The sequence below is a fragment of the Sapajus apella genome, unplaced genomic scaffold (assembly GCF_009761245.1).
Source record: "Sapajus apella isolate SASKATOON/1434 unplaced genomic scaffold, GSC_monkey_1.0 scaffold90, whole genome shotgun sequence".
NCBI lineage: Eukaryota > Metazoa > Chordata > Mammalia > Primates > Cebidae > Sapajus > Sapajus apella.
The window spans coordinates 5,786,490-5,805,368 of record NW_022437030.1 but is presented as its reverse complement, the minus strand read 5'-3'; the positions used below and the strand labels follow the sequence as shown (position 1 = coordinate 5,805,368).

The 18,879-nt window shown below is 38.6% G+C and overlaps 1 protein-coding gene across 4 annotated transcripts in view; it reads left to right on the top strand.

Moving 5' to 3' along the window:
* The window catches only part of TOX3 (TOX high mobility group box family member 3), a 105,777-nt gene extending 92,746 nt beyond the window's left edge, over positions 1 to 13,031 (top strand). For 2 of the 4 annotated variants that reach the window (XM_032255717.1, XM_032255716.1), the window contains exons 4-8: positions 841 to 1,110; positions 5,174 to 5,401; positions 7,044 to 7,124; positions 11,072 to 11,794; positions 12,068 to 13,031. In XM_032255717.1, coding sequence (XP_032111608.1) covers positions 841 to 1,110; positions 5,174 to 5,401; positions 7,044 to 7,124; positions 11,072 to 11,794; positions 12,068 to 12,121 — 1,356 coding nt within the window. In that variant the 3' untranslated portion in view covers positions 12,122 to 13,031. Of the gene's footprint in view, positions 1 to 840; positions 1,111 to 5,173; positions 5,402 to 7,043; positions 7,125 to 11,071 lie in introns of all 4 variants that reach the window. The other 2 variants (XM_032255718.1, XM_032255719.1) reach the window with 1 other exon arrangement.
* Positions 13,032 to 18,879: the final 5,848 nt, after the last annotated feature.

Below are 18,879 nucleotides of genomic sequence, written 5' to 3'. Positions count from 1 at the left end.
CTCATAACAGCTATGTGTGAGGGAAGGATGTAAACTAATGGATGAGCCTGAATGGGTGGGGCCGCTGCTTCAGCCCTTTCCCTGCCACATCTTCCTCAATAAGAAACAAGAACTGTAAGATTATATTTCGTTTTGCTAATTCATTCCCTCCCTGCCTCCCTCCCACCTCCCTCCTTCCCTGTCTCCCCCTTCCTTCTTCCCTCCCCTCCCCTCCCCCTCCCTCCCTCCCTCCCTCCCTTCCTTCCTTCCTTCCTTCCTCCCTTCCTCCCTCCCTTCCTTCCTTCCATATTCATTGACAGTTCTATAATGAAATCGTCTGGGCTGGTCCCCAGCACAGTGTCTCACACCTGTAATCACAGCAACTTAGGAGGCTGAGGAAAGTGGACCACGAGGTCAGGAGATGAAGACCATCCTGGCCAACCTGGTGAAACCTGATCTCTACTAAAATACAAAAAAAAAAAAAAAATTATCTGGGCATGTTGGTGTGCACCCGTAGTCCTGGCTACTTGGGAGGCTGAGGCAGGGGAATTGCCTGAACCCAGGAAGCAGAGATTGCAGTGAGCCGAGATCACTCCACTGCACTCCAGCCTGGCAACAGAGCAAAACTCTATTTCAAAAGAAAAGAAAAATAGTCTGGGCTGGATATTTGGATTTTGTGCTTTTCGCCTTCCAACTTCTTGGCATGTGTCCTTATATTTAATAAATGAACAGAGACCATCATCCTGCAATAGGTCAGACCTATCAACATTGCAACAATTGAAACCTATCTAATGAGCTGCTAACCTGATAAGTTCACTGGTATCTGGAAAAACTTTTCCCCCTTCACTGCTTCCTTTCTAGGATCAGAGCCACACACAAGTATCCCAATATCGGCAGGATCCCTCCTTGATCATGCGGTCTATCGTCCACATGACCGATGCTGCGCGCTCTGGGGTCATGCCTCCTGCCCAGCTCACCACCATCAACCAGTCTCAGCTCAGTGCCCAGTTGGGGTTGAATTTGGGAGGTGCCAGTATGCCTCACACATCTCCTTCACCTCCAGCAAGCAAATCGGCTACTCCCTCCCCTTCCAGCTCTATCAATGAAGAGGATGCTGATGAAGCCAGCAGAGTAAGTCAGAACTGCCTTAGTGTACAAACTGCCAGAAAATATGGGATCACCCCGTACTATTTGAATTTCATTCATAGTATTACTGTGTTTTTTCTTCATGGATTTGGAGTAGCATTTAAATATATGATGGTTTGTTGTTTTTCTTCACTCTTTCATTTATTTTCTATAGGAAGCATGTTGGACTGGAAATGGAGAGATCTGGCCTCTCCTACTATAGATAGCTGTAAGGCATTGGATATGTTATTTAACTGTTGTAGGCCCAAGTTTTCTAATCTGCAAAAGGAGGACGCCCTGCTACACATTTCCAGAAATTCTAGATATTCCAGAAATTCTAAACTGCTCTGGTTCTAAGTTAATGTCTGTGTGAACAAGCTTGATCCAGTGTGTTGGCCAAGCTGCTGCCACATTTGACAGCCTTGTACCTTCAGTGATGTCTATCACTGAGTTCGTTCTCATCATCTTACATTTTTGCCTTTGTCCTGGGATACGTATAATTTTAAATGATACATAGTTTGAAATAAAAACTGTGTCCCAGGTATGACTTTTCTAAATGCTTAGAACAAATAATGAAAAAGAATACTGTAATAGTACATAATTACTCATTAGTCACTCATTAACTGTGCGTTGTATACCTACTCTGTGCTTGACATTTTGTTTGGTTCTTGAGATACAAAGATTTACAAGAGAATTACTGCTCATGAGACTCCCCACTGGGGATGAATAGCAATGTTTAAAACTAGCTCCAGATGTGATTAGTGATATAATTGATGTATCTGGTGTGCTGAGATTCTAATCGATTCTGCTTGGGAGAGTGATTTGAGGAAGAGTTTATTGAGAAAGTGATATTTGAATTAGGTCTAAGAGGATACATAAAAGTTTGTGAGGCAGAATAGAGAGGCCAGCATTTTGGTGGGGGACTAGTGAAGAACAGTGGAAGTACATGGTATTTATGGGTAACATGAAGTTTGATATGGGGGAAGAGAGAAATAGAACTTGAAGAACAAAATGACTTAAATGTGGTGGTCTTTATTCTGTTGGTAGCTGAGAACAGATTAATTATTTGCACCGAGGAGTGGCATAAGTAATTTATGCTTTAGAGAGATAACTTTGGCTATATATAGAATGCCTTATAAAGGGAGGGACCAAAGAAAGGGAAATTAATTAGAAGACTCTTTTGTTATATTTTCTTGCATCAAGGGAAGGAATGGACAGGAGATACCAGATTAGCAGGCATTTTAGGAGTGAGAATCATAAAGATTTTAAAGATTTGGTGATCCACCAGCATTTAAAGAAGAGATAAATTGGGTTTTAGTTTGAGAGCCAGAATGGAGATCAGTAAATGAGAGGAGCAGCCCACAAAGAGAGGAGTGTCCTCCCCCATGAGGAACATGAGTTTGGCTTGTTAGAGTTGGGTTTGAGGTGCTTACATTGGAGTCTAGAATTCAGTTCATGGGAGCTGGAACTATAAATTTTGGGACCATCAGGGCATGGATGAGAAGAAGTGAAAGTAATCAGGACTTCTCAGAAAGTATAAGGAGCAAGTCAAGGACAGAACCCTGAGCATCATTTACTTCTAAGTAGCAAAAGGAAGAAGAGGAGCTAGAGACTTAAGAGTGTTGAAGAACAGTGGAGGGAGGTTCGAGTGATGCTGCAGAAATTGAAGGGGTCTCAAGATGAAGGGTTTAGTCTATAACATCACATTAGCACCCCACTGGGCCCATGAATGGTAAATGCACTGACAGTCTTCTCATAGTCACAGAACTTCAGTCCAGAGGATTGAGAAGAAATGGCTAAAGACTCTTGAGGGCTATGATCGGATGGAGTTAGGTAACAGCTTAGCCATTACAGTTCCAATGGATTCCTTTCCCTCCAATCACATGTCCACTGATCTTCATACTTGCCGCTGTACCAAGCTGAAATTGTCATGTCTTAAAGAGGACCTCTTATGGGACTCCTAGCTTGCTCCATTTTAAGCGAGGGTCTAGGTTTTGTGTAAAGACAATGAAGCCAATTTATCGTTATTGAACCTTAGCTGAGAAAGGAAGATTAAAATTATCATTGATTATGTCTCTTGGGGTAAAGCTGTTTTTCCAGCTTTCTGTCCCAACCCTTTAAAGTCAGTGACACAAAAATTTACTTAGGAGAATTAATTCTGAGTTTTAATTTAAATTGTGAGACTCCTCATTTCTAGTTTATCCTTAAAAAGTAATAATGATTGGGGCACATAATGGTTATCCAAGAAGGACATCAAAGGTGGTCAATATTTGAATATTGTTTTACAGATAATGAAGTTGAACTCCTCTCATTTTGAAAAAGGCTGCTCTGGAAATTAATTTCATCTTGCCATTGGTCAAGATATTGTGGCACTAACAGTGCCAGATTTTCTTCCACGAGAAGAATATAGTTGTTTGATTCAACTAGAAAAATATGTCTGTCTGTAGATAGCTTTTCTTGTTAAAGTAATGTTTTTCATTGAAGGAATACTTAGTCCAAGTGAAGCTCTAACTGAAAGGCATCTGACTCTCTTGGAAATTCACATTCATTAAGTAGAATTAAACAAGTCTCACTTATTCTGAACATTTAGAAAAAAGACTATGGGCTCTAGAGAATTATTGAATTAATTGTGTGAGTTATGAAAGATGGCATTTTGGAGGAGAAGTGAGATATGACTTAACACCATCTGAAGCTTATAAACTACTCAGATAAAGTGTAGATGCTGTTATCTCTCAAATAGTGCAAACAATAGCCTCACCCAGAAGTAGGCCAGTAGTTTCTTAACACTTTGAGGGTTCAGAGTTCTCTAAGAAAAGTTCCTTATCAGTTTTCTCCCTAAGAATTTTAGTAAATGGTAAAAATTCAGTAAAAGTTCTGAATGACCCTCATTTAGAAAGTAAATAATACACCAGGAAAATTTGAATTAGAATTCAAGCCATTAAAAGTCAACCTGTTAGTAACTTGAATCTACCTTGCCCAAGGCTGGCTTTGAAAACAGATTTTGTCAAGCATTGGGGGATTCTTGATGAAGTTAACTGCAAAGTTATCTTTGATAGTTATATTGTAATCTCGGGGAATGAAACAAGGTTTACAAATCATGTACCCTGCTTCTCTGATAAGTATACTAAATGATCAGTGAACTTAGATGATGGTAGCTGGCGAATATGGAGCTTAGTCGTCTTTAAAGTGGGAAACTATCCCCATATCAGTTTATGGTTCTGATATCTTAGAGTTCATGTCGCGAATATGCGTGAGTCTCTATGGCAGTGTTCTTGTGGGCAGAGTTACTTGCCATAGATAGCAAACATCTTCTTTCTAGTCTTAGTGATTTTTAAGTATCATATATTGCTTTTTTTTTTTTTTACAGGTTTTAAATTTTACGGAGAGTATCAATTTCCCTTTTATCTCCACTTAAAGTGGTTTTTACATTTTTACATTTGTTGTTATCTTAATCTTTAGAAAATTATTGTTATTTTAGAAAGTAAAGATGACCTTTCCCTTATGTTGCAAGTATAGAAATTGGAACTAATTTCCATTTGAGTTTCTGGAGAGTCATTAGCAAAGTAACATTCTGGCAAAATTTAAAAATCAGTCTCAACAAAAAATACCACAACAATTAATTCAGATCACACATCGGGCCTGTGACCACGGCTAGGGACCTCATTTAAAATATTTGAATATGATCAACATCCTGAATATTATTTAGGTTTTACTTCTAAAACCTCTGAAAATATAAAATATTTGGCTGATGTATGCATATGTAGTATAGCATATATACAGCATTGCCTGGTATAGAGTGTTCTGTTTTTCATTACTCATAATTGCTAGTTAGAGCATATGTTGTGGATGTATTGAAGATACTTCTGGGTTTCATTAATCAATGTTCTAAATGCTAATCTCTGCTGTCTGGTTAACTCCAAGCAAGTTTACCCCTCCCCCGGTTTTGGTGGTGATTCATCTGTTGATGATGCCTAACAAAACCTTCAAAGAACAGTTATGGATCTGAGTTAAGTCTTATTGCATTCTCTGCAAGTACATTCTAGGCAGTGAATTTCTTCCTGCTTTGCAGGCCATTGGAGAGAAAAGAGCTGCTCCAGACTCTGGCAAGAAGCCCAAGACTCCAAAGAAAAAGAAAAAGAAAGATCCCAATGAGCCACAGAAGCCAGTGTCAGCATATGCCCTGTTTTTCAGAGACACACAGGCTGCAATTAAAGGTCAAAACCCCAATGCAACCTTTGGAGAGGTCTCAAAAATTGTAGCATCTATGTGGGACAGCCTTGGAGAAGAACAAAAGCAGGTGAGACAAAGACCCATTAAGGCCCCGTATTAAAACGTTACCCAGAGTATTCCTCACACCTTTTCTGAGTGCACGTGTTCACTTAATATGATTGCTTCTTTTGCAAGCCTTTTCTAAGCGATGGTATTAAAAAACCCAGACGTATAAATCTAAACAACTCTCCAGTTATATTGATTTCTCTGTCAGCTCATGGGTGCATGTTCAGAACTCACTCAGAGAAAGGTTGGAAGAAATCCAGGCAGTATCCTGCAAGCATAAACTTTTGATGACCATCTTTTCATTTTAAATAATGTGGAATTTTTCCCTCTTTGTTCAAAAAGGGCACTACAAAGGGATTAGGTCTATCCCGCTTGCCTTTCCATTGATCATCTTTCTGAACCCTTGTGCTGTCCTGGTGGGTTTCCAAACTTTGAAGCTGCCTCTGCATGTCTCATTATTGTCACTGGGCATTTGAAATTTTATTCCAAGTTCATTTTAAAGCAAGGCAGTATGAGAGGTATTCAGAAATTAGCCATGCTGGTGGGAGATACTTCCTTAGGGGCTTCGCCTCCTCTTCTTCTCTTTGCAACTCCTCCACACAAATGGAGAGAAGAATGGGTACCTTGGGGGTCAGTCCCGGTCCCCCCTTGCCCTCCCCCCCAGCACAAAGCTCCAATTACCATTAATAGAAGTTAACTTTCACATATCTGCAGAAGAATAGATCAACCCCTATGAATGATAAAATAGAATAATTGTTTTAAGGAATGAAGAGTGGAAAGCCCTTGATTTTTATTTACAAATCATGAACTTATTTCAGGAATTCATTTCTAGGTTCTTATTTTGTTGGGATGTTGCAGCACTAGAAATTTCTCGTTCCTTTGCATTGAGTTTATTACTGCAGACAGCAGACTGATTTTCTGTCCTAGAAATACAATTCAGTGGGACTGGGAAAGTGCTGCACCTAACTTTTAAATTCTGGAGAGAAAGATAGTTTGCACATGGATCTAACACCCAGCCATCAGACGACTTAAGAAAAGGAGAAGCCCAAATCATCTTTAATATGCTGGGATTTTGTTTTTGTAACTCAGTGGTGTCACTGATGGAAATCTCCTATCTTTGATGATTTTTGACTTTTTATTTTGCTCCAAGGTTGAAATGCCTTGCTCTTTTCTCTTCTGTCTTCATCATTCTACCTGTTGTTTTTATCCTCTGGTTTGGTGTAGTTTAGAAGGGTATCTGAGGGAAAGAAGCCATAGATGGAGAAACTCATTACTTTGTATAAAGTAAGCCATTTGCAGCAAAGCTTATTTTTCTTGCTACCTTATTTATTGCCTTAGCTTGAGGTTTTCAGCTGTTCTCAAGGAAAAGTGATTCTCAAGGAATCTCTACTGCAACCAGAAATCTTTTTCTTATTTGCAATAATAAATATAAAAATTGTGCTCCAGTGAGGATGGCAGGTTTTTTGTTTTGTTTTCATGTCCGTGGGTATGTGTGTGTGTGTGTGGGGGGGTGGGTGTGGGTGTGTGCTAATATTTAAAAATCAGAGCCAAAGAGACCAACCATTTTATGTGAGTTGTGTTTATGTGACCTAATTTGTGCAGCAGTGATTTTATAGCTGAGAACTTATACGCTAAAGGTGGTGCTAATTGTGGTCTTTTAATAGGTATATAAAAGGAAAACAGAAGCTGCCAAAAAAGAATACCTGAAGGCCCTGGCGGCATACAGGGCCAGCCTCGTTTCTAAGGTAAACCTGGGCAGGGGCGGCTGGTCTCCAAAATAGTTACAGCATGGAAAACAGCCCTTAAGCATTGAAAACATAATTTGTAGCTCCCCTAAGAGTTGATGGAAAGGCATCTTGAACAACTTGTAAACTGACTTGTTTTCTTTAGAGATTACCCAAATGATGATCTGAAAATACAAGTTAATTTAAGCAGCTGAATCTAAATTGTTTCTGAGATTCCCTGATCTTATATATGTGTATGTATCCATATAGACAAATTTTAAGTAGGGTTGTATGCTTTTGGTCAGAGATTGGGACCTGTGTTAATGGTCCTCTGTTTAAACTGGGAGTTATGTTTGCCAGGCATTTTTGGACATCATATTGTAAATTCTCTGGTGGTTACATTACTATAACAGAGGGTGTTGCATTTTTGACCAAACTCTTCTGTATCATATAAATAAATAAACCTCATGATCATTTAAAATAAAATTATACTCCAAAGGCTAAAAAAAGCCTATATGTATTATATATAGAGTATACAGTGGACCCTGATGTGTTATAGAATGCACCAATATTCCAAGCAAATGTCACTTTAGATTGTAATCACCTTGATTCAAAGGAATATAAGTTGTTACATTATATTAACATTTAATCAGTTTTGTCTCTTGCCTTTCTATATTTTTACAGGTTTGGGGAAGGATAATTTGATCTAATATATTTTTGCTATAGGTACTTTTTTTCTGACAAGTAGAGATACCATTTCCTTGTCACTGTTGCTGTTTCAAGTACAACCTAGGGCCTCAAAGCCATTTTAAAAGGGTTCTTTCCCTTTTTTCTCTTTTCACCTGAGTTGTTTCTTCTTTATAATCTGTATTAAGTATTTGTATGAAGATCTATCATTTGCAGCTGCTCAGAATCAGATCAACAGAGGTCCTCCTGTCTTTGTCGACAGCTCTTAGGACACTTCCCACTTCATTAGATATGGAAGAGATTTATCAGGTCAATAGCCAAGCCTCTTTCTCAGACGCTGGAAGACACATACTGGAAGATATACTGATGTTGTACTCAGACTTGCACACTGGCAGAAAACAGCTGACTGTATGGGCTGTAGATGTTAAGAATTAAAATATAGTTGGTGGTTAATTAGATGGAGTGAAGTGAATAGAGTAATAGTGTGCATGTACTTCTTAAGTGGATCATTTATTCATTCATTTATCCAGAGCAGGTATAGGTGATTTTGTGCATTAGAGTATGAATAATTGACCATATATGGATTTAAACCAAGATCCAGCATCTCAAAAGGCATTCAGGGAGTATTAACCATGATTAGGCTCGTGAAGCCTATGACTGACTTAGAAGGGATAACTTAAAACTTATACATTACCTACTAGAATCAGGATTGAAAAATATCTCCAGATGGAATTCAGTGACACCAAAAAGAAAAAAAATAATAATTCAATAGGATAGAATTTAGAAGGAATAAATTTAAAATACTGGAATTTTGTTTGCTTTTTAGTTCAGTAAATGCACTTTGAGAGGATCCTAAATCTCTATTCAAAGTACTGGGAGGCAACTAAAGTAGTCTTTAGTTATAAATTTAGAATAATTTCAAACTGAACCAAAAGTGTGAAGTAGCTGCTAATATAGCGATCCCACAGGATGCAGCATCTAATTGTACCATGATTATTAGACTACTTCTAAAGAATTGGTTCTGTTTTGGACCCCACAATTTAAAGAGCGATGGCAATCAGTTGAAGTCTCTCTAGAGCATTGCTTCCCACAATGGTGAGGACTGAAAATCACATCATGTTAGAATAACTGGAAGAATCAGGGAGGCAAGGACTTGGAGGCATATGATCTTAGTCCTCAAATCTAAGGACCGTTATATAAGGGAAATGAAGTCGATGTTTGTGCCCAAGAGAGGAGAACTCATCCAAGGGGTGATCTTACAGGAAACAAAAGTTCAGCCCCAGCATCAGAAATATCAATAGGGTTGCATCATATGCACATTTAACTTATGCCTCTGCATGCAGAGCCTCAGACCTCCTCCCTTAAGATGCAACTCTGCTATCACTTTTAATCTTTACAACAACCAAATAAATTCATAGAGGCTTACTATTAAATCATAAAGGAACAAGAAGGCAGGCAAGGAAGAACTCTGTGCAATCATCCACCCATCTCCACTTACCATTAAGGCAACATTTTAATAGCAAAACTGTGCAACTGAGCTGCCCAGGTGTTGAAATACAGACTTTCTTTGTGTTTTTTTCCTTAAGACTAGCTTGTTAATTTTTAACTACTAGAGTGTATAAGAATTATGTACATGTTTACTGTGTAGTCTACTTTATGGGTGATTTAATTTTTTTTAAAAGATGACTTTGAATATTTATAGGCTGCTTCTTACCCTAAGACCTTAGAACATGGCCATTCAGGAACATGCAGCCCCACTGAGTTTTGTAATGTGGAGAGCTGTCCACTGAAGGGGAGTGCCTTGAATTGATGACATGTGTTCAAACTGAAACCATCAGAGATGGCTTTTCCTACACTGGGTAACATCTCAGTTTCTTTCCAACAGGAAGATTTTATAAATAGGAGTCATAAAAATTTAGAAATACAAAATTGTTAGAGATAGTGGATGGCCACTTGATGTCTCCTAGGTGTTCCTGCAACACTCCCCTGCAAAATATCCTAATCGAATGAAGTATAAGAGGAAAAAAAATCATCTTTGGAATGGATCATTCCAATCACTGTCATGTTAGTGGAAGAATTTCTTTTTGTGGAGGCAGTGAAGTGTTTTTAGTACAAAATGTAATAGATAGTTCCTCTGTATGTTGAGCCCTAGATCTGCTGTTTATCTTTTAACAGGCAATTTGGTCCCATGAGGTTGAACGTTTTCCACTTATTTATGACTCCTTTGATAAATTCTAGAAATCTTCAAAAATAGTTGATGAACTAAAACCTTTCTAAGATTGTGAAAACTTCAATTTGGTATCTCTAAGGAAACCGATAATGGTTTTCTTATATTTGAGTGCACATTGTTATAAATAATCACACATCACAGGGCTTTCAAGTGTTTTAGTGGCTGTTTTCTGGTAATGATAATTGTTAACTAATAAAAATAGCTAATATTTATTGCTTCCTATGGACCCGACGCTTTCCTAAAATGCTTAACATGTGAGTTCATTTAATTCTCACAGCCTCTGCACAAGAAAAATACCATATAACCCAATGTTATAGATAAGAAAACAGGAACAGATGAGTAAATTAACTTGCCCAATGTCACAAAGTTGTTAGGTCAGACAGCTGGATTTGAACTCAGGCAATCTGTACTATATTGTCTTTCAACATATGGTACTCAATGGTAAGGTGGTTACTACAGACTTAAATACAAAAGAATTGTTGCTCTTAAATATGTGCATCAGTTGTCTTTTACCACAATAGTGCTATGTAATAAACCATCCCCAAAGCTCAGTGATGTGATAAAAGATAAGCATTTATCCTGAGAGAGTGCCAGTTAGCTGACTGGTTCTTCAGACCTAGACCAGACTTGGTAGAATCAGATATTCTTGATCCTTCGTCTGGGGTCAGCTTGCATGTTGGAGGGGGCTGGACTCATTCACATTGATCTCAGTTGGCTGGCAGTGAACTGACTCTTGAGTGGGGTAACTGGGCCACATGTCTGGGCACATGGCAGTGGCAGGCTTGAGGCCTCAGCTTGGAACTGGGACAGTATCACTGTTACCACATTCTGTTAGCCAAAGCAAAGGCACAAGACCAGCCCAGACTCAAGGAGGTAGGGGTTTGACTCCATCTCTGGGCAGAGTGAAAAAGTCACAAGTCAAAGAGTATAGATACAGGAAGGCATGAATAATGGTCATTAAAAAAATCAATTTATAATACCTAAAAATGCTTAAATATTTTAAATACTTATGTATTGTAACATTCTGGAATTTTTTTCCCCCAAAATGCAGGCTGCTGCTGAGTCAGCAGAAGCCCAGACCATCCGTTCTGTTCAGCAGACCCTGGCGTCAACCAATCTAACATCCTCCCTCCTTCTCAACACTCCACTGTCTCAACATGGAACAGTGTCAGCATCACCCCAGACTCTCCAGCAATCCCTCCCTAGGTCAATCGCTCCCAAACCCTTAACCATGAGACTCCCCATGAACCAGATTGTCACATCAGTCACCATTGCAGCCAACATGCCCTCGAACATTGGGGCTCCACTGATAAGCTCCATGGGAACGACCATGGTTGGCTCAGCACCCTCCACCCAAGTGAGCCCTTCAGTGCAAACCCAGCAGCATCAGATGCAGTTGCAGCAGCAGCAACAGCAACAACAACAGATGCAACAGATGCAGCAGCAGCAACTCCAGCAGCACCAAATGCATCAGCAAATCCAGCAGCAAATGCAGCAGCAGCATTTCCAGCACCACATGCAGCAGCACCTGCAGCAGCAGCAGCATCTCCAGCAGCAGATTAATCAACAGCAGCTGCAGCAGCAGCTGCAGCAGCGCCTCCAGCTGCAGCAGCTGCAACACATGCAGCACCAGTCTCAGCCTTCTCCTCGGCAGCACTCCCCCGTCGCCTCCCAGATAACATCCCCCATCCCTGCCATTGGGAGCCCCCAGCCAGCCTCTCAGCAGCACCAGTCGCAAATACAGTCTCAGACACAGACTCAAGTATTATCACAGGTCAGTATTTTCTGAAGGCCCATGTGGCAGACGGATTTGTGTATACCGAGGAGAGTGGCATACGAGGGTAAAGCATATGTGGCTGAAACCTGTAAGTTGGTGTTGGTTATGCAGAAATGTGTAACAGATCAAACGGTCCTCTCAAGTGTCTATTAGATAGGCAATAAGAACTACAGTGTAGCTGAGTAACATCTTTTAGCTGACTATAAATTACGTTGTTTTTAAACAAGGAAACCTGTGCTCTTTTATGTGATGCCTTTTTTATTTATTCAGGCTATACCTACAATATGTGAATCAAACTGTTTAATGAATCCTGGGACATATTAATGACTATAAACTGGCCTCTCTGAGTCATAGAAAATGGCCTTATTTCTCCAGAAGTGAATAATCCACACTTCCAGGCTATCTGAACTTCCGAAGCCCTAAAAATAAAAAGCACAGTTGTAACTACCTGAAATATGAAGATCCAGTTTCATACAAACATTTGTATGACGTGAATAGTTGATGGCATTTTTTTGTCATAAAAAAAATAATGTAAATCACAGACTTTTGCCAAAGCTCTTATTTTTTTTCCTAAATCTCTCCAGAAAAAAAAATGCAAGTGATTAGCTTCAATTATTGACTTATTTCCACTTTTTATCCATGGCTTCTCCAAATCAAACCACAGTATATGTTGTAACAATATCTATGACCACGTTAGCCCATTATATTCATTCTAATTAGAAGAAAAGAAATGTGAATATTATATTCCGTGTTTTGAGTGACAAGTTTCGAAAAATAAACACTGTATTTTTAAAAGGGAAATGCACTTAAATGAAGACAGTTATTACAAAAGTTAAGATTTAAAATGAAAAAGCAAGAGTTTTTATTATGATGTAATACCAGTAGAATATTTAAAAGGCATACCACATCTGAATAATCAATGTAAATATTTTCTTTCAAAGTTGTAAGTTTTCATATCATGTGCTGTAAAGTTTTCCTAAATGAGGCTTTAACGTAAACACTGGTGACATAAACCATTCATTGCTATGTTGCTTATTGTGTTTTTATGCTGTTTTATACTTTTTTATGAGTTATGATAGCAGCAATTAAGTTGTTTGTATTTTGCTTAACTAAAACAAAAATGCTTTTATCTTGCTATAGAATAAACACATTTCAGTAAAAACTGTGGACTGTATTTTGATGCAACAACAAGGAAACTGTTCACTTTTCAAATAAAATGATATGTCAGATTTCATTTTTGGTTCCTTGAATACATGTAAGATGGGAAAATATGCCACATACCAAGTTTCGTTTGAGCCCAAGCATCATCTTCCATTTTTCAACTGGAAATGTGATATTTATGGCCAGGAATATGCATTGCACAGCCTGAAATCAAGATCCTTGAAAAAACCAAAAGAACCCCTTGCAGATATTTGTGTAATTGTCTTTTTTTAAGATGCAAGTACAAGGTAAGTATAGAGAAAATAGTAATCACTTTTTTCCTGAGGGGGAGGGGTGGTTGTAACTAGCTGGGGATCGTGATGTTACTGCTATTAAAATGGTGAATGCTAATTTTTAAGCCAAAATAATTATTTTGGTGCCCATTTCTTTCCCCCTCTCCTTGCTCTGTAGCAGTTCCTCTTTGAGAGCAGTGTGACCACTATCCCCAGTTGTCTTGCATGATTAATTACAGCATCTGTCCTGTCAGAAGCTATAATGAAGAGGTCTTGATAAAAATTGCAAATTACCACTGGCAACAGTCTTAAACTGCTTATGATAAAATGAAAATTAAAAACAGCAAGTGTCAACCCTGACCAGAATCCTAATCTGGAAAGAATGAGCGTGTGTGTGGTACGCACCATAGCTACTGTGTGTAAGACATTCAAAAATAATGGAATATGGATCCCTCAAAGTTGTTGTATTTCAAAGAATATTTACTGTATGTTGTGGGTTATGAATAATGAATTCAGCTTTCAATATTTCATAATCCTCTCCTACTCTGTATTATGTACAAATATTGAACAGCAAGAGATTCTAATTATAAATTTATGGATTTCTTGCTGTAGAAAAATTTATGTCTAAATTGAAGCTTTTCATAAGATGTATTAGCTGACAGGTATCAGTGTTCAAACAGCCTTAGAATGATGCCTAATCACATCTACAAGGGGGTGATTGTATTCCACAAAGAAATGATCTGCTAGCATCAGACCCATCAGAAGTACAGCTCGAATGGTAAAAGATTTTCTGTGAATTGAAACTAACATTACATAACATAACCATTTTATATTCTGTTGTGAAACCTTTAGACAAATGTCTTCAAAATTAATTGCTAAACTACATGTGACAGTAATTGTGTATTAGTTCTGTAATTGTCATTTTGAAAACCCATGAAGTATTGCTTGGAAAAAAATGTCACTAGTGATAAGACTTAATTGCAAGTGAAGTCTGTTTTCAACTGTTTGCAGTTAGAAGCAGGTGTTATAACATCTATTAAATGATTTTATAAATCTTAGGTTTTATCACATTTGATTAAATGCTGCTAAGCCACTGACGGTCAATTCCAGAGGAATAAAAAGTTTAATGACTACCAGTTTACAAAAATAATCACAAGGCAGATCTATATATTTAAAATGTCAAAAGGCTTGAATCATGAAGAGAATTTCTCAACCTTGTTACCTAATTATTATTTTCAGGATTTACAAAGCATGTTATGTACGAATTTATAGTTCAGCTTATACATGTGACTGGTTTCTATTCCTGAGACTTAAGTAAGTACTTGGTGCACTTTTTTTTTTGTTACAGGTCAGAAATAAATCAGGATAATGAAAAATAGACATGAGAAATGTGGTATCTGATTAGCTTCACAAAACCTAAATGGCCCAAATGCCTTCCCTCTTAAGTGGTCTACAGACACACCCTCCTTCATCGCGCACGCGCGCGCGCGCGCGCACGCACACACACACACACACACACACACACACACACACACCTTGTCTCTCTCACTGCCATGTAGACATTATTTTATTACTCTGGCTAAACATGTTCTCTTTTTGCATTAACCTGTACTGCTGTATGATGAAAGAACATAAGGCATTTTCATTTTTAGCTGACACGGGGTCATTTGTTCTTGACTCAAAAAACAAAAGCTTAAATGCCTTCGTGCAGCATAATTTCTGCAATATATTACCACCTGACGGAGGTTTGAAGGCTTTCTAGACAGATGGATTAATATCTCAAGTTTAAGTAGAAGTCCTCTGCTGTGTCCATTCAGCAAGCTTTAGACATCTGAGTGGTTTCTTTTCCATTTCTCACTTCATGGAGCATTTTTCAGCACTGGACTTCAATATAACCTTTTCTTCCCCCCCCCACCCCCTTTGTTTGGCTTTTGTTTTGCAACAGCTGTTATTATCGTTTTTGGTCAGCTGTGATTGCTGGAGGCAAAATAGGACCAGATGGTGTTTTGCTATGCATGAATGGAGAGTTAGAGGAGTTGGGATTGAATAGGCCAAGTTTGAATGGTGTCTATGCACCACCTGCCTGCCTTAGCTGTGGCGTACACATCACAGTAGCATGATCCGTCTCAGACCTACTAGAATCGGATGGGAAAGTGGAGAGCTGGGGTGGATTTTCCCCATATTTATTGATCTTCCATGCACTAACAGAATAATGCAGTGTACAGTCAATTTGAGATAATTGGATATGACACAGCATGGACATGTAATCTATCACTCCAGAATTCTGGTTCGCTTTAAGGATCTGACTGCTCTCCCAAACAGACACACACACACGCACAGACACACACACATACAATCAGTAGTAGCAAAAACTGGGCTAAGTAGGCACAACTGAAACAAAATGTCTAAAGCAGACTTTTAGGAGTCTGAGATTTGGAGAAGGGAAGACATTGAAAAATGTTAATGCAAAGTGAAGAAAGCCTGATATTAATAGAAAGCCCTCATATTTGTACATTATACTTCAGGTATTACACATTTGTAAAAATGTGCCTTACTGAGAAAGTCAAACAGATAACCAGACTTGAATTCTCCTAGAAAATATTCTTAACTTTATAAATGTCTTCTCCCTATCCCCTCAAATATAGTTAGCTTTACTGAGGTCTGAACTGACCTCAGAATAAAGACTTTCCCTGAATTTTAAAGCTGGTGGGCAGATTTAATCTTCACAGATTTTGATCCTACAGGTGTGTGGGTTGTGTGGCACTGAGGAAATGCTTAACATCCGGGAGACACGGCATCAGATTCCATTTGCCTAAGGCCCTAATTACTTAAATTTATTTCTGTTACATGCAAAACACTGTGATAGGTCTCAAAGAGATGCAAAAACAAACAATGCCTTCTGTTTATCTTGTGTGTGTTTGAAATTTTTCATAATAAAAGTTAAAAAGAAAACAGTGAAATAACAAAGCCATTCTGAACTTCAGGAGCTTTCATTTTTTATTGGAGTAGAAAAGGCACCCACCAGACACAATGATTTGTGTGCCCGGAAGAGCCATTTTAAAAGTGTGTTCTTTAATCTGAGAAAATTAAAATGTATTTAGAAAGGGAGATTGCCATTGGTTAAAGTATTAAGGAAAGCTGCATGAAATTATGGGCATTTAAGATGTGCCTTGGAGGTTGGGTAGGATTTTAATGGGCCAAGATAGATGTCATCGTGGTAGAAGTGGAAGACATCTCCAGCCAAGGGGAGAGCAGAGAAAAGTCATTCAGGTTGAAAGCACAGGCACCTCAAAATAGCAAAGAGAATCAAACAAAATTGGACATGCAGCTTCCGTGGAGGTGAGCAGGAATAACACTTGAGAGGAAGTGTGGGATCCAATTGTAGATCTTCCAGGGAACTATGATGAACTGCAAAAGCACTGAAGGCATCCGAGTAAGGCAGGTATGATCAGAATTGACTGAATGCATGAAGGCGAAAGGGTTTTATCTAATTTTTTGGAAGAAAGTGTCCAGGAGGCACTGAAAGCTGAAAGACAAATGGAAAAGATGACCACTTAAAAATGTATCTCAATATTTAATTATTCATATCATAAATACAGCCATCACTTCGTGCTCTTTCTCGTGCCACTCCCATCTTCCTGGTGCAAGAACACACCATCAACAAATCCAAATCAAATCAAGGGGTGTGTGTGTGTGTGTGTGTCTGTGTGTGGTGGCAACTGTAGAATAAGCCTTATCCTTCCGTTAGCATCAAGAGGGAGATCATTTTCTATGTTTCTGCTGTGAAAAGAAAGCTATTTTCACCACTAGTAAAAAGTACCTCTTGGTGCTTGAACTCAAATGTGATGAAGGATGAAAGAAGCCCTTGCTTTGTTGCTGAGTAAAACCTCAGGCAGCACTGGGAGAGATGTTGGTTATGGTCTCAATTTAATTTCAAAGAAGAACCTTCACAGATAGAAAACGTGAATGTGGATGTACCCTTCTTAGCAAGGGAATAATGCTCTTTTGTAAAACGTATCATTATCCCTGGCATTTGTATAGCACTCTGGACATTTCAAAGCAGTTTTCTGTGTATTCCTTCATTTGGTTCCCTCTCTAGATAGGGCAGGAGTTAACTTCATGTAGCAAATTAGGAAACTGAGGCACAGAGGGGGTGGTGGCTTGTTTCAGCATCTCTTTGCTTTTAAGAGGGACAGCCAGAATGGAATGGAAATGTCCTGGCTCTAGGTCTCTTGTTATTTTATTTGCTTTCAAATATTCGTGTATGTATGACATATACATTTGATGTAGATTTATGCCTATCATATATTTGTATATAGGATGTGTAAATATGTGTTTGTGTGTGTAGCTAGCTAGATGACACATCCATCACAACACTGAACAGAAGCATTACTCCATGCTTTCCTCATGGTGAGGCAAGTGTAAGGCAGAGTGAGTGCCACAAAGTAGCCCATGTTCTCGGTGGGGCTTAATGCCACATGGCACTTTTTTGGGGTGTGAATCCTTTCCAGTCTATTTTCCCTACCTCTCTGTCATTCTTCTATATTCAAGCAAAAAGCTTTGACTGTGGGGTTCAAGTGTTATGGCTGGAGGTGCTACCAAAGTGTGAAAGCATAGTATCCTGTGTGTTTAAAAAGAAAAACAAGATTTAAGGAAGCTTGAGATGAGTGAGGATTGGGTAGGTGTTCATTGTTATACATGATTTAAGGAATCCAATGAATCACTCCAATGTTGAGCATGAAAAATCTAAGGAGGTATAGGGTATGTATCTTCCCAGGAATTATGCAGTAACAATACAGTATACTGCTTCGTGAGTTTCCACTCAATTTCTCAGACCACATGCCCTTTACTAAGTGGGGTGCATGCTACCACTCATTTGTCAAATGAGACATGTCCCAAGTCCACAAGATTTTATTATTACCTTAGTTTTAAATGAACAGAGCACTAAAGCTACCTTGCAAATGGTCACTTGCTAAGATTGAGTAGAAGTGAATGACAGTTTAGAACATATTCATCCAGCTACCAGATATGAGGATTCTGGTATTTGAAGCTTTCATTTGCAAGATATTCATTCGAGTGGCTTATCCAGAGTCAATTAAGTAGTGTTTTTTTTTTTTTTTTTTTAATCCAGGTCTTATGTTTATTTTCAGATTGTTGGCCTATTTTTTTTCTTTCCAGTCAGTTTGCCTTGTGTCTAAGGATGTATTGTTACCAGGAAAGATGCCTCTGATAGCATTTCTTGTTATGTCATTACTGTCATACCTCTGACTTGCAGGAAGAGCCTTTATTTCCAGTTTGTCACAGTGAGTGAAAATGATGCCATGTTCTAAACCTGCCTTAATCGGTAATTTGCAAATTTGATATAAGATCTTAGTCCAAATCATTCAGGCCTGCTGTTGCAGCCCTCACCCTTTTTGCCTGTTCTCTCTCCTTTATAATTGGTATTGAGTATGTGGGATCCCAGGGGACAAATAATAGCATCTGAGGAAATTACCTACACACAGTCTGACATCTTGTGTGTTTTTTGGATGCCAGATTAAGACATCTATCTTTGGATATTTGGACAGTTACCTGGAAGGAATGATATCATTTTGTCCACAATAACACTTTTATAAATTGTGTCCAAACGCTGGCATGCCTCATAACTTT